The sequence below is a fragment of the Strix aluco genome, chromosome 2 (assembly GCF_031877795.1).
Source record: "Strix aluco isolate bStrAlu1 chromosome 2, bStrAlu1.hap1, whole genome shotgun sequence".
Lineage (NCBI taxonomy): Eukaryota > Metazoa > Chordata > Aves > Strigiformes > Strigidae > Strix > Strix aluco.
In genome coordinates this window covers 65,822,766-65,848,510 of record NC_133932.1, presented here as the reverse complement: position 1 = coordinate 65,848,510, position 25,745 = coordinate 65,822,766, and the positions used below count along the sequence as shown (strand labels likewise).

Sequence of the window (25,745 nt, the reverse complement as noted above, 5' to 3'; positions counted from 1 at the left end):
TCCCTCTCTCTGAGTATTCGTGCATTTTTAGGTGGCTTCCTTGCTCAGGGATTGGGCTCACACGGTTCATTTCCCTGCTTTTCTGAAGAATTTATTCCATTTTTAAGGAAGTACTCTGGGTCCTTCTACCCAACTATCATTCTTGGACAGCGCTGTGGACTGTGGGGCCCTTTTTGCCACCCTGCCAAGGAGTTAGAAAATTCAGGGTATGATTCAATGGCATTTGTCCTCCCTTTCTTTAAAGGGGGAAAACATCACCAGGGCAAACACAGTCGCTCACCGGGGCAGCTGCTGCAGAGGAAACCTTATTTCAACTTCTGCTCATAGGAGAGAATGATGGCTGTATCACTCAGGGAGGACTGCCTTGCATTTCTAATGAGATGATCAGTGTAATGGGAATTTAGCAGAGCATTTAGCCAGTTTAAATGGTTTTGGAGAGCAGTGTAGACCAGCCTATATGGATTCAAGCCAAGGACAGAAAACTTTTCCTTCAGAGCATCTATTTTTTATTGGAATTGCTAATTCTATTTCTATAGACTGAGTCTGTTTTTCAGGCATTTAAATTCTACACTCTGGAATTAAATCTCACATTGATATATATGCTTCATTCCAGCATTAAGTACATTAATATTTCACCAGCCTGATTTTACTGGTGTTCTCCCTCTGTTTTTAATTAGATTTGACGGTATTCTATATAGTCGTGTTTTCCTACATGTTTCTGTGTAGCAGAACTTGCACAAACTGTTTGTTGAGGGGTTTTTACAACTTAAACAACATATATTCAGAGTGAATTTTAGATGCTGCAAGCAGTGCTTTGCAGAGGTCTTACAAGCCTGCTGAAAGCTCTATTACAGCATTTATAAAATACCCTCTTGATCTAGTTGTTTACCTCAATCCATAAGCTTTTTGACTTTATTTCGTATAAAACATGAATAAATACTACACTTTTCAGATAATATAAATGCATGAGCTTTTTTAAAGTGAAACATTTGCATCAGTTATAGCACTAAAGTGAAAAATAATTTCAGCAATCAGAATCTAATTAATTAAAATTTACTACTGTATAAAAACAGCTACTCCTATATTTAGGATTAGTAAACAAAGCTATTTGAAATACCTGTTTTGGCTGTAGATAAGTAGCAGTTATAACTGGCCATCTGTTACGTGCAGGTAACCAAGGTAATAGCAACATTACTTTCCGGGGTTTTTTGTGTGTGTGGTTTGGGTTTTTTTTAAGGAAGGAAACGTGTTCATCTGTTTCTTATGAATTCTCTGTACTTCTTACCAGGCATATTTTTGCTTGCATTTCTCTTTTAGAAAGCAACCAAAAACTGAGGGTACATTTGTCTTATTGGAGCTTAAGTGGTATCACGTATGTGAGCACTCGTAGCTGAAATAATCCCAGTAACATAAGAGCACAGTCTGGACAGCAACGGCATATTCCCACCTGGCGTTCTCTCTCATTTTGCTGAGAACAAGAGTTAAAGGTCTTGCACAGTGTTGTGCCTCCAGGAAGGTTTGGTTTTGTTTTCCTACAACGTGAAATAATACTTCTCTATATATCAGTGCATCAGTTGTGACTTTAAACATCTGGAGCCAGTCTGAGACCCTTCTAGTATACTGCTCTTTTGAATAATATCTGGGTTTTTTCTGGGTTTCTGGTAATACTGAAACTAACGTCCAGTTCTTGAAAGGTCATTATGCATTTATGGGAAAGAAAATAAAATGTCAATATTATGCATTAAAAAATAAGATAATTTTCCCAAAACAGTCTCATTCAGATGAAACATTGTGGAGGTCTAAACTCAAATGAGCACTTAGTTATCTGATTTTTATATTTCATCACAACTCTTTGCTTTGTGGGGTTCCTCTTCAGCTAAAATCAAAAGTATTTTTCCACTACCAAAGTTCCTTTCCTACATAATGAGCAGAAATCACAAAAGTCCTTAATAAACACAGTATTCTGACTGAGATACTGCCTAGCATTAAAATGGAACAATATTCTTGATCAGATTAACACATTCATGAGATCTTTCACAAATTGCAAAGATGGTGACTTCTGAATTTATTTAAATGACAATTGCAACATCCATACATTTGTGCCCCAAGCTTGCAAACCATTGGCATGTTCTCTCCTAAAGCATTAGTGTTAATGACTTAATTACTATCAATATTTTTCCTTTCCTAACTCAATCTTTCTTTTGTTCTAATTGTCAAAATTATCATGAAGACCATATCTCATATAGTAGCTTAAACCACCAGAGGGACACAAGGAGGGTTTTACCCCTCATTCCCATAACCTCTCTTGAAAATTTTCAGAGCATCTTCTCCTGTCCTTTGGTTTACATGCCAAAAGGGAATCTCTGTAATCACAAAACAAAACCACAGAGGCATTTCTTGAGAGTTTTATGCCTCAATAAGTAATTTGTGGGGTGGGAAGGGAAGAATTCATTAGGCCAAGGAATGTGAAATGTATCAGAGGTTAAAGTAAGATGCAAGGTGTGATGCCTGCTGCTTCTTTCATGTGCACCAGCAGATGCAAAGTTTAACTCCCGGGTGGGGTCATGTCCTCACCCTGGAAGAAAATAGATATCCTCCTAAGTAAGGCTATGCTGGAAGGGTCTCAGACTGGCTCCAGACATTAAAAGTTGCAACTAACTCCCAACTAGTTGTTGAAGACCGCCTCCCCCAGACACCACACCATCAACATATCCTTTCCCAGCAACTCCTTCTCTTCCAGCTCTTTCAAACCCCAAAATCTTTGACCTGGGCCCTGGCTCTACCCTCATGCTTGAAACTTGATGTTACATTGATGTTACTTCCTAGAGGGGAAACTAGAAGTCTTCCTGCTATCCCCTGGACTCTGGCTGGGGCTGAAGATAATCCTTGCTTGGGACTTGACTTTCCAGCAAATAAAAATCATGAAAAAAGACAGACAGACAAAACAATGAAGCTACAAGTCTGGACTTGACCATTCCCTTTGAGCAGGGTGGTTTCTGGGCAGCCTGCGATGGCCTCCCATCCCAAACCCCAGCTTTTGACCAGGAGCATATCCTGGCCCTTCAACATGCTGGGATGCGCAGGAGTCCCGCAGGGTCCATCTGCAGTTCCCTACATGGTCAACCCGCCCCAGTAGCCCACTGAACAACAGTGAGCAACCCCCAGATGCAAGAGGTCAGGCTTTCCAATAAGCTATGCAGGAGATGTGGACACGCAGTCACATTAGTATTGGTAAATATTGGATACTGATGCACTCTAGAAGACTTTCTGCCTATCTTTCATTACCTGTAAGTAGCCCCTCACCTCCCCTCCTTTCCCACCATAACTGAGTGGTCCAGAACCCCTGGCTGCAACCCCTTAATTGGTACTGGAGAAAGAAACTAGCTGCTGAGGCATTTCTCAATATCCCAAGCTCATCCTTATTTCCTTATAATACATCTCTACCTGTCATGATCTTTGTGGAGAAAGGAACAAATGCATTAATTAGAGTGCAGTAAGTGCTCCCGCCCAAGCTTCCCACCCTTTGCTGCTACTGCAACCTCACAGACATTTCACTAAAAATGTGTAATTAGGTTCTGCAAAGTAACTTCCTGACTGTACGCAGTCTTTTCAAGTGCAGGAGCCCTAAGTGGTTTTTCAAAGCCACTTCAAATGCCACTTCATTTTTCTAGCTTTTGTTTTCGAAGTTATATTTACTTATCTTTTTACATCAAAGCCAAATCCATTTGGAAAAACCTTTGAGCCCATGGATGATGCTACTTACTGGCCTGGACTTTGCATATTCTGAAAAAGGTGTTATAGAAAGTAGCTATAGATAGGCTGTGTTGAAAAAGCTGTGTTTGCACCTGAGCTTGTATGTGTTTGTCTGTCCATCCTTGCACTAGTTTGTCAGAATATGTAAAGAAATTCTATCCCAAGCAGGGGTTGATTTAAATGTGATCTGAAGTTCTCTGCTAACATAGGGTGCACCAAAGCTCATTCTGTGCTGAATCCGTGCCAAAGTGCTTTTCAGATAAATTACAAATTAGCGTAACACCTCTTGTGAGCTTAAAGTATGTTTCTTCTCTTCTCCGTCTCTTCAAGTGGGGTCTACTGGTCCAGTTGTGGACTTTTTCTTTTAACCATCATCGTTCTCATGATGGAGATGAGTTGTCCAGGAGGAGTGTTCCTCAAAATCATACAGACTCAAAATTGATCCAGCTTCCTTAAGACACTTACTGCAAACTGGAGTCCTTGTAAACAAATACCTCCTCCTCACCCAGCATGTGCCTCAGGCTGGGCTTTGAGAGCTGCATGATGTCCAAAGAGCCTTGCTCTCCAGAACTGCTGGCAGGTGAAGCTTAAGTCCAGTGTGACACTATGTCCGGCTCTGGCTGTAGCTTTGTAGATCAGGGCTGAGGGCCTCACCTGACAGTGAAAGCAGTATGGGAAACAGTCAAGGCTTTCAGGCACAGAGGTTATACCTGCACCATAGGAAAACAGCGCCTGCCTTTACAAGGTAGACCTCTACATTGGCAAGCTGTCTTAACCTGTGACAAATACATGGATCAGGTGGACCAGATCTCACTCTAGGGAAAAAAAGCAAGCAAGCAAGCAGGCATTTTATGATGACCTGTTTTTCCCTATCCGCTGCATTAGGAGATTGTTTATATGCTGACAGTAGTTCCAGAAGAGGCCACAAGCCCCAGTCAGGCAATGATTTTCTTGGAAAGCAGCGCTTCTGAAATGAGAAACAGACAATGAAAATAAAGACGGGCTAAAACATATGAGCAAGGAGAGGTTGATGGGCCAGCACGGCAGTTTCTTGTTCCTTTTGTGTGGATGGTTCCTGCTTGCACTCGTGGTGCTTCACCTTAGCTCCACTCACATCTCTGCACAACCTGACGCCTTCAAAGAGTCATAATTGCATCTAATCACAGGCTAACAATACACGTCTTTTTTATGTTGATACGAAAAGTCAGGACACTAATAAATACATAGAGCTACCTAGAACATTTCATTATATGCTTTTGTTTTTCAGCTTCCATTTAGAAGAGCTAAATTGCTAAATCTTAAACAATATGGCTTACCACATCACTGGAAGAAATTCACACACTCAAACTCAAGGAAGAGCAAGCAGTGGTATCATGGCTGCTCTGCTTTTCACAATAATCACATCTCTTCCTGCTTAAATAACTATCAGTGCAGATTTTGTTGCATTTTATTACATAATGCCCAGTCCCAGATCTTTCTATTTTCAAGCTCTATTTTCTCAGGGATGCCCTAAACACATCTCACAAAAAAATGAGTAATTGTAAGATTGTTTGGATCCCTGTGAGTGGTGGGATCCAAAGCCAACGTGGGTCTTGCAGTGTTTATAGGAAGCTTACCCTCTCTGATATATTTTAGCTCCTACAAGCTTAATCCCATGTCATTCATACCTGTCCCACTTGCTTACTTCTCAGCAAGGCTTGCTAGCTTGCCCAGTGGCTGCTTCGATACTGCCACCAGAGATTTTATTGACTTGGGAGATGGCAGGGCAAGGTTTTTCCTGCCTGTGGACTTATTTCTGGACTAAACCCGGGCAAGTCTTGCTGTGAGATAGTCAAGTCTCTGTAACTCAATGAGTGTCTTATATACTTGAGGTGTCTGCATGGCAATGAGATTTTGCTGAATTCGATATGTTGATTTTATAGAGGAAAAATCTTGGCACAAGTAGAAGGAAATGTGGGAAAAAAAGCAAGACAAGAGACTTTAAGAGATGAACTAGTGGGAGTTTATGTTCTGACCTCCAATCCTGTTCTTATACACCTACATTCCCCAAAAGGTGCTGCAGGGAAATAGGGAAGCAGCTGTGACGGCAGCAACCGGCAGGGACTGTACATATAGCGAGGAGCTGAGGAGAGGGTGGTTGGGCTTGGTGCTCTTTTAAGACATGGCACACCATGTTGCCCGTGTAAGAGTCACACTTTTCAGGCATGCTCTTGGAAGATCTAGGCACAAGTACAAGGAGGTGGTTTGAAATTACTACATATGTCTTCTGATATATTTACACTCCAGGGACCACCCACATCACAGGATGTGTTTGAATTGCTCACCAAGCTTTATTCTGGAGTCGCGACAAAATTACAGATTCTCTTTTCCCAGAACACAAGAAAAATTAGCAATTTTCTGAATTATTATTACAGAGGCTTTTTTTAAAAAATAGGTCCCATTCTTGTAGACCTTTCAAGCATGGGGGGAAATCTTTGCACATTTTCAACTCCTTTAACTGCTGGTTACTTAATCGTAGCTTGTAAAAAAATGCATAGAGGTAAAAACAAACTCCTTTTCTCTGTGAGCCAGTTTAAGCAAGTTGGGGAAAGGATACGGGAAGGGAAGGTGAAATCCTCATTAGAAAAGATGCGTTATTTTCTATGTTTGTATGACAGTGAAATCCTTGTAGATACTCTTGTGCACTGAGACAATATATTTTAGTTTTAATTGTTTCAGTCAATGTCAATTTTACATCAAACATGCAATAAAGTAAAAATGGCCTTTGGGAAACATTGCTGAATCTTATTTTGTGCTGCAGTACTGCCAGTATAAATATCTACTTCTGTTTTGTAAGCTCAAAGCCAAATGGAGCAAAATTTTCCTTTCAGAGAGACTACTGACCTGTCAGCATCAAAAATATTATTTTTAGCATATAAAAATTGTTTGTCAGTGATTGTAATAACAAGAATCTTTGTAAAATCCATTATTACTCTAGTAAACATTTTCCCTTAGGCAGTAATAGTAGGAAATGAGTTAAGAAGTTAGTCGATAGCAACTGGATAAGAAAAAATTACGAAGTGTCACATCTACAGAGTTACTGGGATAAAATATATTTTCTTTCTATTTAAATTATTAAATGTTTACAGTAGCTCAGAGAAAACATCAGATCTGAAGCATTTTGGTAAATTATAATTTATTCTACTGTTTGCTTTCCAGAATGCTAGAAGATGACCTCAAGTTAAGCAGTGACGAAGAAGAGAATGACCAGGTAAGAACCAGACAACTAACATGTCACTTGTAGTATGTTTCATGTCGAGACTGAGCTACTGCAAATATTTTGCTAAAGCTTTTTCAAAACATACATAAAGGTTATCAAAATACATGGCAGTACTGTAACTGGAGTAACAGATGTTGCTGCTTGGAGCCAGCCCGCATGTGCTAACTGCTGGATTGGTGGGGAATGGTCTGCAGTGCTCTTGATTTATTACCTTGATGCGACCCAGAAGGTTTTTGTATCAGTCTCCTTCTGATTCGATTTTGTTATGTTTCAAAGAGCAGCCAAGGAGGGAAGAAACAGAAATTCTGGATTAAGGGTTCAGGCCAAACCTTGCAAGCATGACCTGGCCCCAGGGAGTAGCCACTGGGCTGCTTACCTTTGACATGCCTAGAGCCTCTCCTCTGAGCATTTTCAGTCCTGTCTCTGCATGGCCCATGCGTGCTAAGAAGGCTGAAGACTGCTGCACATTTGGTTCACTCCATAATACAGCAGTTAGGGCACTTGCCTGGGTTTTAATGACCTCAAACTACCTGACTGGGAGCAGATACATCAGCCAAAGTTTTTCATGTGTCAGGAGAGCTGGGTTTTGTTGGCTGGGGCAGGTGTCTCCCAGTTTTTCCTTAAAACACTGTTGTGTTTTGTCTAAATAATTAAGTACTCACTAGAACAGGTCTGGTCTTGACTTTCCCCTGGCTGGCCAAGTGCCTCGTTGACAAGCAGTGGTATTCCATGCTCTCTCCTTCTCAGTATACTGGCATGGGTGATTTGGTTGGGGATGGGAGAGCAAGAGCCACTTCCATTCCTTCTTGCACTAAAATGCATGTCCTGTGCCTTCACCAGAGCATCTGAGTGCAGTACTGCCCCTGGCTGAATCTCAAAGATGGATCCAGACCTGGATATAACATGGGTTTCAATTGTGATTATTTCAGTCAAGGGTAACTGGAGCTATCTGAAATTCAGGATCTTAAAAAAATAATTTTAGGTATGTAGTCATGAAGGTCTTCAAGGGTTTTCTTTAACTCTTGTTATTAGAATTCTCTATTTTACAATATATTCCAAACAACAGGTAAATCAAAACCTTTTAATATTTATACTAAACCATTATTTCATCTATTTTGAGCAAAGCTTCTTAGTGTTAAGAAGATTCAGCACATAGATTCAATTATTTACATATTTATACAATTTCTTTTTGTTTAATGTATTTCATCCTGAAACACTTCACATTTAATTACTCTTCCAGCTTGTCTAGATAGTTTAAAACACAACACATCATAGACAGCATAGGGCAAAGTGAAGCGAGGGACAGAAGGGACATCTGAAGAATAACAATAGCACACCGAGATGCCGTGGTGCCTGCAGCAAGGGGCTGGGTGGTAAGAGAGTGGGGACCCATCCACTGGGTCAGGAGAGATGGCTTGTCCTTTGGGTAGGAAGGGAGATGGGATCCTGCAGAATGGATGTCAGTGTGGAACAGGCTGTCAGAGCCAGAGAGCTGAAATTATGGTTTGCTTCGTAACAAGCAGAAAAGGACATGTGAAAATGTATATCGTGCAGGAGATAAAAGAGCATTAGCAGATTTAGACAGAAAAGGGATTGTGGAAAAGTACTGCCATTTGGGCATGCACACATGGTATCTTCGGCTTAGCACTACCGCTTACGACTATTAACATGTTTCATGTGCTTGGATTGCTCAGTATTATGTGTGCTACGCAAGGTCTTTCCTCAGTAACCAGAGCTTTAAGGTGCAGCTGATACAGCCTGGGTCTTTCACCTCAGTGATCAAACAAGCTCTGCAGAACCAAGACAGAGTTTGCCACCCGTGTGGCAAAGAGCAGAGCTGAGATCCCATTACTCACTTCTAATCGTCACGGGCCCTAGCGTGAGCAACCTTTGGCAATTACTTTGTGATTTAGTCCTCTTTTCTAGTCACATTTTTTTCTAACTTGACTGAACAGATAAAAATCTCCTGGAGGCACAAGCTGACTCCTGCTACATGAAATGTTTTGCAGAACCTCAGCTGAGACCCGCAGGTCTGCTTAAAGAACAGTCCTAAATAAATACGCCTGCTGGATAAACAAAGCACTACATTTCCATCTACCTAGCAGGAAATAGGCCCAAAAAAGAATGACACAGACCCCCTCTGCCAATAAATGCACAGATTACCACATGGATCTTTGTCTAAATGTCAGTGGGAGAACCAGTTTCCGTTTATTTCCTAATTCTGAGGCTCTTTAATCTCAGATCTCCTCCTGAGCTCAGGAACAGGAAAGAAAGAAATCAAAGATGAAGGGATAGGAACAGTAAATGAGTGATTCTCAGATATTCCTTACATAATTAATTAACCTTTGAGCAATCAGACTTATTTAAGTAGTCCAATTTCTCAAAAAGCTGAAGATGAGATGTACAAGAACTGGGAAGCTTTTTATTTTGCTGATTTCTAAATGGGGACGTTTAGGGGAAAGACTTTGAAAACTTTGGAGATTTTGTGTTTGCATCTGAAATCTCCAAGCAGTGAACAGAAAGTTTCTGAAGTGATGCAAAGGGGGACAGGTGCTTCTGCATTCCAGGGCTGGCATTTGGAGGGCTATGACTGAACCAGGGAATGTGAGCCATAGATGAGGGAGGCCAAGTGCAAGACAGAGACGTGATTAAGAGCTTCGGCATTCCCAACCCTTCCCTCCACACCAGCAGTTAAGGTAGTGAGATTCACAGACCCAGGAGAGGCAAAAGAGGCTGGGTTTGAGAGTGTGTGTGCAACCACAGTAATTACATTATCCACACATATTAGTCTCTTAATTTTAATTACATAAATGTATTTTTCCTCTTTAATGAGCATAGTTTATCCATTTAAACTGATCATTTCAATTTTACAGGCAGTGATCATAGGATCTAATATGCAGAGGGAAAATTTCCTGTTGGCATATTTTACATCACACAGATTGAAGAAAATATACTTTTTAATCCCCAATCAATATCTGAGGAGCATGCAATTAAAGGATACCAAGGTAGTTAACATAAATCTGCAAGTTAAAGAGCCAATTCATTTTGATTTAAAACACATAGAGTAATAATTTCATCATCGTCTCTCCAAGAAAGCATCTGAAGCTTTGTAGCATGAAGATGTCAAAATTGTACTTAAGATTGTTCAGAGTACTGAATTGTAGTGGTTATTGCCTTTTGGTTCCTTGAAGTGTGGCATAGCACATGAAACAGTCCCCATTATAATACCCTGCTCTTCTCCGTAGAGGTCACTGGATAACTTAAATCAGTCTTGGGTGAAATATTAAAAGGAGATTGTCAATTGTAATATGAACAATTCTCTTTTTTCCCCCCTACTTGTCCTTTTACAATATGAAAATTTTGTAATAGAAAGAAGTTCCTTTAAGGGGAAAAAGATCCCTGGCATCATTTGTGCAATTCATGTCAATCAATAGCCAAATAAATTAACTGACTGGTACGCATACATGGAATAATAATCTAACATATTTTTGCAACCCAAGTCTGCTTCCTTATATGCATTTTTTCTGCGCGGGATCAGGTTGGTTGCCACTGAAGTTTTGTGGCTGTGAAAATTTATTACCCACAGAGTCAATCTGCATTCTGGCTGCCAAGTCTGAATAAATAGAGTCATTGTGCTTGTCTGGAATATGTAACCAAAGTTCATCGAGTCAGCTTGACTTTCACATCCCATGGGATTCATAAAAGCCAACACCCTGGTATGTGCTCTTGATTCCTGCCAAAATTTTGTAAAATTGTATAAACAGAAGTTGAAGAAGCAATCAGAACACACTCCCAGGGACATGGCTCCACACTCCAGCCACTGCTGTATCTTGCAAGGAAAGGCCCAACTTTAGTACCTTTTTTTTTAAATAACCATATGACTATCCCCCTGTGGCAGCAGGTAAATGTAGGGGCTGAAGACGCCCTCCGCACACAGCGCACAGGGAGGCAGCAAGTAGTCCTCTCGGGTTCATTAATTTTGCTCATGTGCCCTGCACCAAAGGAAGAGGGAAGGCAGTGTTTGCCTGCAGGTGGCTGCCCTCCTTAAGAAGGGACAGGGACAGGCTGGCCCTGCAGGGTCTGAGCAGCATGAGTAAAACCAGCCCCTTCACAGGCAAGCCAAGACAAACAGAAAGCCATGTCCCTTCACAGGATACCTCGGAGGAAGAGCAGTCTTGAGAAAGTTCAGCATGAACAGTTTCAACACGGTAAACTAAAAGTCTCAGCAGCCTGGTCTGGCTCACCACCCAGAGCCCCACAGGGTGATGGCAGCCCACCCAGCCCGGCGCCCCTCCAGGGGTCCTGGGGATGCTCCCCACCCACAGCTGCTTGGGAACATCCAGGGTGGGCTGCTGGCCCTGGGGGACCCACCAAGCCCCAGCATCACCCTAGCCATGGCTGAGTCAGAAAACTTGATACTAATTTGAGTTATACCCAAAGCTCCAGTGGGGACATCCGTGCCTACGTTTCCTCCCCGTCACATATGCACTGAGGGATGCCAGCGCGCAGTGCTGGAAATGCGTCTTTCTGGCAAGACTGTCTGCAGCGTAGGCATTTAGGACCAGCCAAATCCATCCTGTCATTGCAACAGGGCAAAAGTCCATCTACGTAGTCAATGGCAATTGGTGTGGCCACGTCCCTATGTAAATAGTATTAGGAAATTATTTTTTTTTAAAGTCATAAAATCATGTTTCATTTCTTTAATGATATCCAGAAACAAGTGAGAAAGAACATATGCAAAGACAATCTTTTTAATAATGTGTAGGACTTTTCCCTCTCACTTCTGGATATGGACTGACAATCAACAAAAAGATAAATTATCCTGAATTGAACGGTCATGCGTCCACCTCCTTCCAGAGGAATAATTTTTAGTAGGGTCTTTATAAGCACTACTTCTGCATATGAAATGTAATATTCTAGCTAATTTGAAGCCATCTGTAATGAATTTTGAAGCAAATTAAAAAAGGGGCAAAGCAGCTACAAGCTTTCTTTCCATAAGACCTCCTCTGTTAGTACGGTGCTTTCTGAAGTCGAAGATCAGCTGAGCAGAGCACAAAGTCAGGTACATCTGTAGAGAAAAGTTATATTGGGCAAATTATAACATGCCGCTGCATAGCCCTGCTCATCATTAGAACTATTTTTAGGCAATGCTAATTGTGTTCACATATGCCATGTCCAAATATTTTAACCACATTAAGTCATTTTAGTGTTGTGCTCCCTTTTATTCACCTCTTCATCAGTGCAATACTTGATGCTTGATCAGAAGGGAAAAGGAGATGAGAACACTCAGCCCTGGAAAAAAAAAGCATGGAGCCTTCATCATCGCTGCAAATTAATTTCTTTCTCAAAAAATGACCTGATAAACCTGGAAAAAAAAATCTTTCTGATGAGAAGTTTCTCACTTCACTGAGCATAGCAAACTTATTTCATGAAGTCTGACCACGTGCAAGTCTGACTGCAACCAAAACTGCACAAGGCAGAGATAAGCAAAAGTGGAAAAATTAAGTTTTGGGTTAAGGAACGGCTGGAGCCTCGGGTGTTTTTATACTTAATCCACATGCTCTGCTCAGTCCTCTGTCACTATAACATGAGTGCATTTTTGGAATGGAGGAATAGCCACTGTAACAGCCTTACTTAACTCACATAAGTCCATTATTTCCTGTGTGTTAGAGAAGCAATCCTTTTGGTATCCAATTTAACTAAAATCCAGAGTAAGATTTAAGCCAGCTGAGCCAAGCTTTTTTGTGGTTTGCCAGCTCTGATTTTAAAAACTCTGTGACATCTAAATTTGCACTTCCACAAGGCATGACAAGAAGACCAAGATTGCCTCACTGAAACTGTCAAATGAAACAAAATAAAAGCTCAGTCTTGTCCAGCCAAACTTGGCTCACATCACTGCCTATCTTACAAAATCAGATTCAATGTCTGGCATGCACTGGCAGGCAGGATCAAGCTCTAAATTTGAATGCCACCACCATGAATGACAGTGAAAAAGGTTAGAGATCAACTTGGCTCTTGGTCATGCACAAAATTTGGGGAAATTCAAAAATGGCACTCTGATCTCCATGCTCCTCAGTAGCAAACCTCTAAAGAGACTGGAAAATAAAGTTAAAATACAAGGGCATCTTCCTTGTCTCTTCATGTGGATGCCATGACTAAGCTAAATTTTAGCTCTGGTAAATCTCCAAAGCCTGCCCTATTCCAGCGGTATCACCTTTTTCCAAGTCTAACAGTTTCTCTCTGTATACCTTAACCTCATCTTCTTGAAATCTTTGGTTTGTTTTTTTTCCCCTTGTGAACTGGAATTACTGTACGAACATCTGTTTTGACTGGCATGGGAACATATCCCAGTGCAATCAATTGAGCAGTGTCAGCTAATTTGGGGCATAAAGAAGGATTAGGCCCCACATTTCCAGGCTGGCTGGCCACTGTCCCTGTCCCTTGTAAGCCCTTCAGCACCCACACCACTCTTCCTGCCACAGAGAGTGCTCACTGAAGCCAGACATTGCGCCCAAGCCTTCGCCCCACTCAAGCGTGGCCACAAAACGTCTGTTTGCCTTCAGGCAAATTAATTCCAACGTGCCTGTAAGAGAATGGTTAAATAACCAGCAGTCACGAATAATTTGGAGCACAAATTAGTGTCATTTGTAATATTGCAGCTATTAAAAGCTGTAAGAGGAGAACATAGCCCACTTGTATATCTCTCACACATGTGTGCATGCACACAAACACAGACTCCCAGCCTCTCTAGGAGCTGCCTGTTGCTCTCTGCAAGGCAGAAGGCCAAGATTACTTCTCTCCCTTGGCCATGCAGCTGAGCTGGAGTGGTGTCAGCATGAGGAGCTGTGTGAAGGAGATGTGGCACACAGCGATGGATGACAGCAGAAATAGAGAAAGAGGCAGCTGAGAGCATGTCAGAAAATAAAAGTAACATGAAAAGGGAAAGGGATTAAGGGAATAAAAAAGAAATTAATGAAGAAAATAAACTGGAAAAAGAAGGACATTATAAAGGGAATAGCAGCTATAGTAGAACATGATGAGAAATAAGCAAAAAGAGCCAGCAGCCAATCTATCAAAACTAGAATTTAAGAAAAAGGAACTGGGAAACCATGGCTGCAATTCCTCCTGCACCTAGGATGAAATCTCTCTCCTCTGAAGTCAGCAGGTGTTTAGTCACTGATTTCAATCAATTTAGGATGATATCCCCCAACTTTTTTTTTTTTATTTCCTAGCACAATCCAAGCCGATACTTGAGTAGTAGCAAATGCATCTTAGTCGATTGATAAAGCACCTCCCTGGGCAGAGTTACCATCATTTGGGGAATTCAGGCTTGTATTTCCCCTATTTTCACATATATGGGCTATGAGAAAAATTCTAGAAAAATTCTCAGAAATTAGAATATTTCTGAGCTTTCAGACTTCCCAGTAAATCTTGTAAAGCCTGTGGTGCAACACTGACATTTTTTGCCTCCTCAGTGTAAGCAGCACTTCAACTCCTGGATAAGGAGACTACTTCTGCGGAGACAGAGGAGGTTTTCCAAGGTGACCACTGCTTCGCTTGCAATGACTGACACCTTCCTCCAGTGTCATTGAAAATTAACCATTTTATTAATGTAAATTACCAAGGACTTTCCTTCTGCTCATCTCCACTGAAAAAGATCAAAGTTAACTCATCTGCGTTGAAACCCTGCATGGTTGTTGGGGCCAGACTGCAGAAGTCTGAACAGATGCAGGACAGAAGACTCAACATTTACAGATATAGAAAATTCTCTGTATGGTTAATACCCATGCTGATTATACAGTAATTTGGAGACCCAAATCACTTAACAAGTATTAACTACTTAAATACAACGCCCCTGAGAGGTATTTAGGTAGAGCTAAGCAAGAATTATTATCTCTGTAGAACTGACTGAGACTGAGATGTGGCTTGTTTGAAGCCACATGGCAAGTCAGCTGCAAAGCCAGGATTAGCACTTGGGTCTTTCACTCCCAGCTGCCATGTTCAAGTCACTAGGCTGTATTGCCCCTGAAGATTAATAAGGATTAATGGGCAAAGCAGGGGAGAAAGAACAATGTACGCCAGAAATATAATAATAAAATTCCAGGGTGAAAAATGAGTACTGAGGTGTTGAAAGGCCTGGAGAAATCATGAAATCCAGAAAGAGTTTTATAGTTTCTTAAAAGATGTGCCTCTGATGATAACCAACTCCAAAAGGGGAAGGAAGGGAGACCCTTTTAAGTCTTAACAGCCTGTAAATCTTAAATAGATATCAACTGGACAGTGAAAATCACATTCACACGTTTATATTGCAAATTTACAGAGAAACACTCAAGCTGCAGTTTACAAGTGATTTTAAATCCCTCAGAAATCCAGACTGGAAAGCAATCCTCAAACAAAGCCCCTAGGAACAGTGAGGAGTACAGAATAATGCAGTGAGAGAAGGCACATTAGGAATCACGATAAATTGCCTGACCTGAGCCTCATGGGCAACTTCTTATGGGCACAAGACACTCACAGACATTTAAACAGGTCGAGTCTGTAGGCGCAAGAGGGTTTGTTTCCCTCTGTTTTGAGCCCTGATGAGAGCATCATTGCAACACTGTGCAGCTCTGCACTTTTCAAGGAGAACACCAAAAACTGAAGAGGGTTTCAAGATGAGGGACAAAGGGTGCCGAACACGTTCAGAAAACATGCTTTGGAGTGAAAGATATCTGTGCAATGAACTAAGCCTGTCTGAAACAGGACTGGTGGCTGGCTTGATCACAGTCTATAGCAGGGAAGTGGAGCTATGAGGCTGGAAGGCAGCTCCATCTCACAGGCAAAGGTATAATTTCCACCGCAAGAAGGTGCCTATAAACAGAGTTGGACTAAACTCACATCTTAACATGGAAGGTGAAAAACCATGCATGGGGTTGAACTGAGGTGGGTTCACCATAAGAGGATTATCCAGAAGTTTTTCTCTAGGTCCATGATGGCTCCCAGATCTGAAGCAGAAAAAGCTCTGGAGAGTCCTGTGGTTCAAGTTATGGCATGCAGTCAGGTTGTGCCCTTCACAAAATTTTCTTCCTGGCTTCACTAGTTTAGGAATAAACTGCATTTAAGCTAAAAACAAACAAACCCATAGGAAATTAAAAGAGAATCAACATGGAAGACATATGAAGAGTGAAATGTGAAACAAGAAATTTGTTCTGGTCTGGTTCCCAAATGGCAGTATATAGTAATGACATCTTTCCTTAACCCTGGCTTGTAAAAAGTGCATCTGCATCTCATTAACTGCAGTCCAATACAGGGTGACATCCCGCAGTCTGTGTGGTTGCTAATATGGAGGATGCTCACTTAGAGCATAAATGGTTCACTGCACAGTTCCAGGGCAACACCTACCACCTGAGGAAGACAGACAAGGTGCTCTGGAAACAATGCAGTTTACTCATGCACAGGTAGTACGTATTGTTACACTGTTACTAAAGAAAGGGTTCAAATTCTCACCTTGTGTATACCTGCACCGTCTCAGTGAAGTCTCTGGTATAACTGGTGTAACTCCATACAGTTGCTCTAACTGAGCTCTCTCGTGATAACAGCGATTAATCCACAGGACAGGAAAAATGGAAAGCAAAATTTCTGAATCTGCCAAAAGTCAGTTTATTGGCTTTTATTTTCCAAAGCATGCCATAGGTAAGGTATAGGAAAATGCATCCACAGTCAGCCCGCGGTGCCTCCAAGACACTCTCCCAAGCCCAGCAGAACATGCTTTGGTAGTTCTCATTCGCTTCTTAAAATGCCTGCAAGCCCAGCAGTTCATGAAGCAATTCTATTCCAAACAGATTAAAAAAAGAAAAGAAAAAAAAAAAAAAAAAAGAGGGATTTCTGGGGACCACTCTTAACACTCCTGTATCTCCAGCTCAATAGCTGTATTCAACCCGTTCTGCTCACTGCTCAGTCCCAATTGCAATGAACTAGCTCACTGCTCAGTCCCAATTACAATGAAAGTATTTAATTTCCTCTTTGATTTCCCTTCAACAACAGATTGCAACTTGTGACACTTCAAGTAATTTTGGTAGCTCATTTAACACACACTGAAACCTGAATATCTGCTGATTATGTTCCCAAGCTCTGGCTCATTGCAATAAAGGATGGAGAAAGGAGATGCAATCTCTGGAGATTGAGAACCTGAACATGATTACTGCTGGCTGAAAACTTGTTTTGTCCCAGTAGTCTTGGGGTACAGCTAGAATCTTTCATGAATGATTAATGAACTATAGGTAGATCAATGAAACTCTGCCCTAAATGTATCTGTAACCAACTCAGGTGGGGGTTGAAGAAGTCTAACCAGCCAGTATCCTGTAATTTGCAACTCTTGATGTAGTGAAACGGAGTAATTCATCTCATTTACTGTGGCTGGTTTCTCTAGCCCAAGTACCTGAGTCACCTAAGTGATTGTTTTTTTTCCCTTCCCTGCTTCCTACTCAGCATTAAAGTTATTATGTGGCAGGTTGACCTCCAATATCCGTGTTCATATTGAGGAGAACATTTCTCCATCAGTAACCGCACTGATTCCAAGAACTGAAAATTCAGGATTATACTCATTACTGGTGAATACACTCAATCATTTATCAAGCGAATATTAAACTTCCCATAAAGCACTTTTTAGTGTCAAGTCTTGGAGATCTTTACATTCTGTTAGCAATATCAAATTCCAAAATTATTTCTTTCCCTAGTTTCTATAACCAGCATAGTCACTTACTTCCAGGAATAATAAAGACTGTAGAACATATTCTCATCTTTCTTGATGGATGATGAGTTGGCCTCAGTAAAGTTGTTAACGATGTAAAATAAAATGCAAATTAAATAGCACAATCAAAATCAAGCTATTAAAAAAATAGTCATGCAGGCAGTATATACTAAGTACCACCCTTTTGCTTACATTGTTACATAGATTATACCAGCATATTAGAAACATAATAAATCACAGAAAGCTGTTTCTATAGCCAGGAGTTTCTCAAACTATGGGTCATGACCCTCCATGGAGATTCATGAATGAGTTTGAATGGGGTCACAAAAAAAATGTTAGCAAGAAGCAAGGGCAGATATTTCGCCCTAAATTGAGCAGCCCAGTCCTCTAGCATGAGAACAAGAGAGCAAACTAATTAGTGGCTGCAAGTATTTACACTTGCTAGGGAACTGCTAACTACCTTTAATTACAACAGCTTACTTTCTCCAGGAGAGGGGAGCAATATAGGCTAGAATTAAAATTGCCTGATAGTTGCTAACTGCCTTTCATTGCAGGCAATAGATCTGTTTCTCCAGGGAGGAAGAATAAACTTGCAACTGGATCTTATTCCCCCATCATTTAGAAATGGGGCCATTACCAACTCAGGGGGTCACACAAATATGCAGTCAAACACGGTTGTATTTTCAAATGGTGTAAGAAAGAAATCAATAGTCTCATTTACAGAATACACAACCACCAAGCGAAGAGTGAGGTGCCCCATGCAATCTGCATTGCATCCTGGTGAAGAAGGACGTTTATTTAAGGACTTAAAATGAGAGACTAATTGAAAAAGTAGAATGATCTCACTGAAAAGAACTTGTACCTTTCTCTCTGATGCCCTGCTTGTCATCTGAACTCACTTTCTTGCCCGGAAGGGATCACCTTTTCAAAGCTGTCAGCAACTGGATGTACCAAGATGGAAACTGAAGATTGACACTTGAGGCTGCAGTCCAACACCACACAGCCTGGCTTGGTTAGCACACCAAATGGGTCAAGACAAGAGTCCTCTCCTCTTCCCTCCTAAGGGCAGCTTTCATTGAGACTGGAATAGAAAGTATCCAGCTCTTCTTCCTCTCTCAAAATTGGGGATTTTAGGGAAATACAAGAGTGATACACACCCCACATCCCCATGTTAGGAGCTTTTAGTGTCATCAAAGTCCACATTTGCTTTCTTGAGGTCTCTGTAAGGTCCATGACACCTGTGGCTACAGAGCAGCCTGTCTCCTTCAGTGCCTTCTGGCTACTGCATCCACGACATACCTTGCTGTGGGGGTGCTCTGCAGCTCCCCAGAAAGGAGTGAGAGAGATGTCAGGTGAAAGTGACCTCACTGGTGAACATGTCCTTATCTTGGCAGCAAAGGTCTCTGCTGTACGGTGCCCCCACAGTCCTGTTCCCATTCTCACACCACACCCTGTGATATGACTCCCTCTCCCTGGAGAAGCAGCTCAGAAAAAGGATCCAGGTAACAAATACCCTGGGGAAAAAGAAAGAAAAAAAAGAAGGAAAAGTGTTATTTTTCAGCTGGATCAGTTTTTCAACCTGTTGCATTGCACAACCACGTGAGCACCTGTGGTGGCCTGAGCCAAGAGTGGAAAACATTAGAAGTGGCTTAAACACTTCCACATAGTGGCTGCTTGTGAGGGAAAAACTAGCCCTGGCTGCTGGCATGGAAAAGGGCTCTACTAGTCAGAGGAGGCTCCTGAGTTTTGCAGGCAAAGATGTAACACAACACAGGCCTCAGCATTGAAGCAGGGCAACTTGAAACTCAAAATGGACATAGCTTCCTGCTAGTGAGGGTGATTAGGCATGGGAGGAGATGAGCTTGCATTGGCCCAGCGCATTAAAGAAGAGATTAAGCCATAAGACGTTCTTAAACCTAAGGTTTGGGTCTCTCCTGTATTGGTGTGCAAGAAATGGGATGAAAATTGTCATAATGCACCCCATGCAGAGGAGAGAGTACAAATGGTGTCAACCCGCTGGACTGGACAGTTGGCTGCCCCCCTTAAATCCTGCCCTGTACCCACTGGCCTCGATGGCATTGTATCCAAAGAGCATGCAGATAGGATGACCTATCAGAGACAGTAAAAAATACCATGTTTGTGCCATGGGCACACTCCTACCGAGCTGCTGGGACCTTCCCAACCTTCCCACAGGCTCTCTGCCCACTACAGAAAGTCAACACTAAGGAAAAACCTTCCTGTGAGCCATGGCACCTTGTCTTCTGACAATTTGGTATGTGATACATGGCAAACTACTTTCCCCAGGGAACCCAGGAGGCACAAATTATTCCAGAAAGTTCCCCGAGCAGAAATACTGCTTCCAAAATCAAGTAGCAACTCTTCCCAATGCATTTCTTCACTCCTGTCAGGTCTGCAGGGATCCACTCAGGGGATCTTTTCACACCTTTCTTTGAAATGCTCCGTAACTGCAACCACAAGTCAGGCTTTACCAAGTTTTTCTTTGCAGCCTGTCAGCAGCATTTTGACTAGCCAGAAAGGTTACCTCCATGCTCTCCGGTGCTGAGCGGGATGCCTGCAAGCTGTGCATCTTGTTCAGGAATAGTCCTGAACAAGTTCCCAGCAGCCTGAGAAGCCAGGGAGAATGATTTCAAAACGTATTTACTGGTAACTGTAAAGAGAAACCCGACATTTTAATGCCTGGCCCCTTGACTCCATGCTGCTTAGCTTTGTGTCACTTCTGTGCCAGGTGAGGCACAGCCTGGACAGGTACAGCTGGCAGGGGGATGCTCTGGGCAGCTCCAAGTAGAATGGAGGCTTTAAAGTAGATTTTCAAATCATTATGGATTTCATCTTTGCTTAGCAGCTGGTTACTGTGCCGAAGCCATGAATCACACCGCTTGAAGTGATTGAAGGAGGGGAAAGAATAATAATAATAAAGTGGCAAACTAGCTCAGGGATAGGCTTGGGACTCCTATTAAACTTGAGAGGCTACAATTTCTATTCCCAGACCTGCTGGTTAACAGAAGAACAAGCACCATACTTCCCCACCCCATCCAAAGAGTTGTACTAGGCAAAAACTGAGGAGCAAACCAGCAACAGGTCAATCCTGTACTGTGTAGTCAAAAGTTGCCAGCAGATTAACATGGCAGCGCTCATGAAAAGTCTGCAGCAGCTCTGGCAAGCTTTGCAAAATTTGTAATTATAGCTACGGGCTTCATCGCAAAAGGAACCAAATATGTGATGTTTGTTTCTGTGGAAGAATGGGAGGAGACTAATGGTAAAGGAGAGGGAGTGGGAGTGCGGAAGCGGGGAGAGGGGAAGGCAGAGAACCGAGCCCTGCCGAGTTTTCAGGGACCGCAGAAAAAATCATCTAAATAGAGTAGTTCAGACCTCAAATACTGTGCGGTGCTTTGACAATCTTCTGGTTTATGGCGTACTTAACAAAGTGTTCTTACATTTACTAGGCTGGAATGTCCATTTGACTATAGACTCTCTGCTACTTTGCTCGTACTTTAACATTTTGGACACGTGACAAAAATGTGTGTAACGCATTTTTTAAAGTGTTGATTGTGCTCGTAATTTTCAAGTCAGAATATAAAATAAACATCTCTGCCCTTTCTTCCAGCAGGCAGCACAGAGATCTGCTCTCCGCGTTCTATCTGACAGGTACATTTTGTCATTTTTATGAACTATAAATTGCTTTATGAAACGTTGAGCCCTATTTATTGTGGCATATAACTCATAATCGGATTTTGTCCCCAAAGTATCTGTGAACTGGGATGTTAAACATTTTGCATGCTTGGATTTGTCATGCATGTGTAGAGTTTATTACTGCAAAAATCACAGTCTTGTTGTATTTCATACAGAGTATGCAGAATCCCTTGTTGTGATACCAAACGAGAGATAAGAAACTTACTGGAGAAGGCATGAATGATGCAGTAAATTCTGAGCTTTAGAGTTTGCTGAGATATATCTGAGCTCATTTTTCAGCAATAAGTACTTCATTTATTCCGAGATGTTCTCTTTTGACTTTTTCCAAATCCTTTCCCTGGGAATTACTCTTCTTTTGATGAGATTCTCTGTATGTTTTATGCACAAAAACAATGCCCTTTTTTACCCCTTAAGTTTTGAGAGATTGGTATTTTGGAGGAATTTAATTCATTTTTTCACTCCTCCTGGAACTGAAGCAGTGCTCCAGGCAGATAAGCAGAGGACCAAATCCTTAGACAGTGTTCAGGTTTTACTCAGCTCTTTTTCAAGCAAAAATCCATTAACTTCAATGGGAAACTTGCCCGAGTGAGGAATTCAGGATTTGGGCCATAGTAAATGTTATAGTTGGGCCGTAGGTCTGCACAGGTATTTACCTTAAATGACTTTTATGAAAGAGGATTGATTGAAATATAAGGTAGCTTTCTAAGACGGTCCTGATTTCTTTTCCAGTTTTGGGAACGGGGGAGGGAAGGGGGAGGAGAGACTGTACATTTTAGTGCCTGTGAAAAAGAACTAGCAGATTTACATTTATCCACAAATGAGGTACTGTGTCATGCAGGCTGACACAGAGTAAATTTCCCCATGCCTTGTTGGCAGCCCCCTCTGCTCTGTCTGGCCCCCCGCCCCCCGCCTCCCTGGGAATAAGCAGTAATTGACTCTGGAAGCCAGCTCAGGCCAGGATTTCTCCAGAGCAGAGCCTGTCACTTAGGCTGAATTATATGTTGTGCATGGATGAATAACATTTCTCTCTGCTCGGAGGCTAAGACCGCCAAAATTATCGACCTCCCCCCCCCCCAAGTTTACAAACACCGTTTTGTTTAGAATTTCCCTCCCCTCCTTAAGGAAAAAAATTCCCAATTGAAATGTATGGGATGTGGGTGAAATTGCTGGCACGGTTGTAGGGCACACAAGTATTTGCTGTGACTGGGATGAACGCAAAAAGCAAGGAGTCAGAGTCAGCATTATGCCCCACTCCCTGGAGGTGTGCAAGCTCACCCTCGAGGCAAAGCAGCTTTTGCACTTGGTGGGGACAACACCATGATCAAAGAAAACGTGGGGGGTTTTTTTCAGCATCCTTCCCCTGGGCTGAATGAGGAGCATTCCAGCAGAAGTGCCCCTGGAGGTAGTTAACAACAAGCTCCATACCCTGCAGTGCGTTTCTGTCTCCCCTAGAAAGAAAACTGCTGGTGATGGATAGACCACTGGGGTGGTGAGTGAGCTGGGCACAGGCTGCTCTCATCCTCAGGGCAAAAGGGCTTAGATGTTGCCCATCACACTTTAGATTTAGCATTTATGATCAGATATTCCCCTCTCTGCCCCTAAAAGCATGCCAGGAGACTACAGCTTTCCCACCCGTTCTGCAAACGTTTGGCTGCTGGGGCACCCTCCTCTCCTCCTCCTGGAGGGGGTGCTGGGAAGGCCGTGGGTGCACCCTGCAGGGGGGTGCCTCCATGCTGCCCATAACCTCACTGCAATGAGCAAACGGGGGGGCAGGAGGCCAAAACCCCACACTGTGACAGCAGTTTCTGTCTAGTCTTGGCTAAAGTGAGGATGCCTATGATATTGCTGCTCATTACTTGTGTCCCAGCAAGAGCTCCCAGTCACACACCAGCACTTCCCTGCGCCAAGGGAGATGGCAGCTTAAATAAAGCTCTCAGTAATTTTGCCTGTTACGTTTTTTGAAAAATATTCTCCAGCAGTTCTTATTGCAGTTTTTGCTTTCAGATTGTGTTAAAAAGGTAACAGTTAGCTAAACTGAAAGAGGAATAAAAACCAAAACAAAACAAAAAAAGGAGAGTTTTTAAACCTGTAGCCATTGATTTCTTTAGTGTATTGCACTCAGTCTTGTTTTCAGAATGACACAGTAACCCCCAGCAGATTTATGTGCAAACACAAAGATTAGTGACCCAGAAGCTTGACTGAAACAGCTTTTCTGCTTCCAGAAGACAGGTTGCTCTGCACATGCACGGACTATTTTGTCAGGAAAGATGCACTGGCCCCATTAGCTTTCCATTCTCTCCTGAAAAACCCTCAGTGTTTATCCTGCACAGCGTGGTTTTAATTTTATTGTGCTCTTCAGTAAAGTGGCCTAACTATACAGATTGCTCAGTTTCTGAGGCAGAGAAGAGCAAGAACTTAACTCATATACCTTAATGGTATAGTGCTAGCATGTCTTCAATTGTCTGACTCTCATATCCACTGCCTGAATAGCTTTCAAATGAAGAAAAATGTCTGTAACTAAAATATTCAGTGTGTTCTATTGTTATTTAACAGTAAGCAGTGTGGTTAAGCCAGGTCTTAAACCTGCTTAATCCCACTGAGCTAAATAGATTTTATTATTGACTCCCATGGTCCCAGAACTCTGACCTTAAGGCTGAAGTTAAAAGCTAATTTTTTGCAGTCTGTTCCACTAAACCAGAAGCACTTGCTGGATACATTTGCAATGGAGAATGTCCAGCTGTAAATTACAGCTGTTTGTAATCATACCCAAACACAACACTCATTATTATTCTTTTGTTCTTTTTAGGCTGAAAAGCCCACCATGAGGGAGACTGCACAGTACTTAATCCCCACATTAAATTTACTCGCAGCTCATATTCATGTGCAAGATAAGATTTTCCATGAAGTAAAGATTTACAGTGGTCCTAGGGCACTTTTATTCCCCTAGCTGCTTTTATTTCTCTGTGCTGTAGTGTAGACCAAGTGTCTGCTGAAGAGTTTTGAACACTTAGAGGAAAGCGTTGTACCACCGCTGAATTTCCTCTCTCGTTGTAATAGGGGAAAGATAGCTCATTCACCGCAGTGCTTGGGTGGTACTTAAGAGACATGCTTAATTCACAGTTGCGGTCTATTCTCCTTTCTGTGTACTTAACGCTGGAGGATGCAGGCAAACCCTGCTAGCTCTGCCTGTATGAACCTCCGTGCAGGCACCTAGGACAGAGGGAGAGCTGAACCCACTCAGCCCAGGAGCCCTGTGGCCATGCTGGCAAGCCTGCCCATCCCAGCTGATAAGTCCTGTAAAGAGTCCAACTCACTAGCTTACGTTCAGCACCTGATTAATATATACATGTCATCCAGACCTGAACTGTTAAGTACAGTCTATGATAAACCTTTTTGATTGACCACCTTGGGCTGTTGATAGACAAGGCATCTTGACACTAACATCCATTTGGCAGTGTAGACAAGCCCCGATCATGATGTCTGGTGAGTTACACAGCCTGTCTGAGCTTCAGCCCACCTTCCTGTCGGGTGGAAGGGATAGTACTTTGCATTTCCATGTAACCGTGCCTTGTCTGTGTGTGTTTGACCACGGTTAGGACATTGAAATGCAGTCTACGCCAGGCATGAGCTGGTTTACCCTAATGGGTCTGGCCAGTTGCATTTAAGATCCTGAAGGGCAAACAAATACTCCCTGTTGTCCTCTGGAGCAGTGAAAGGTTCGGGGAGCTGAGCAGCAGGTCGTGCAAGGCAGCAAAGCCCCACATCTGCACAGAGACAGACATTTGCAAGCAGAGGTGCTGCTGCACCGCCTCTCGTGGGTACATGCATGTATTTAGCACTAAGCTGCAAGGAAAAACGAACAGAAAAGGTTGACCTGGGACAATCCAGTCTGTTCCCCTGATCATGCAAGCAGCCACAGGATCAGTGATTAGTCCAGTGGGATCTGTAGCATGTCTCTTCTTCTTCAGACAAAGCCACATTGAGATACACCATTTGGGTTAGGAGGCCTGGGGAGCGACTGCCTGTAAAGTATTAAGGCAACAATAAGAGGCAATTTAGACTTTTAATAGATCACTTAAAGCAGAGAAGGCAGCTGTCCAAGCAGCCTTAAAACTTTCAGCGGACCCAGCCAAAGATTTCTTGTTCTCAAGTATCTGCTTGAGCTGTGATTAAACGAAGCAGTTAAACTTGTGATACCCTAAAGTAAGTAAATAATCCAGTGGCAGCTAGCAAAAATACTCATGTGCTTCATGTCACTCACATACTTATGTTTGTGTTGGACTGAGTTTTTTG

At 42.3% G+C, this 25,745-nt stretch overlaps 1 protein-coding gene across 2 annotated transcripts in view; it reads left to right on the top strand.

Moving 5' to 3' along the window:
• The window catches only part of AFF3 (ALF transcription elongation factor 3), a 336,079-nt gene that overhangs the window by 237,619 nt on the left and 72,715 nt on the right, over positions 1–25,745 (top strand). For both annotated transcript variants that reach the window (XM_074815074.1, XM_074815073.1), the window contains 2 exons: positions 6,952–7,003; positions 21,367–21,407. In XM_074815074.1, the coding sequence (XP_074671175.1) occupies positions 6,952–7,003; positions 21,367–21,407 (93 nt within the window). The remainder of the gene's footprint in view (positions 1–6,951; positions 7,004–21,366; positions 21,408–25,745) is intronic.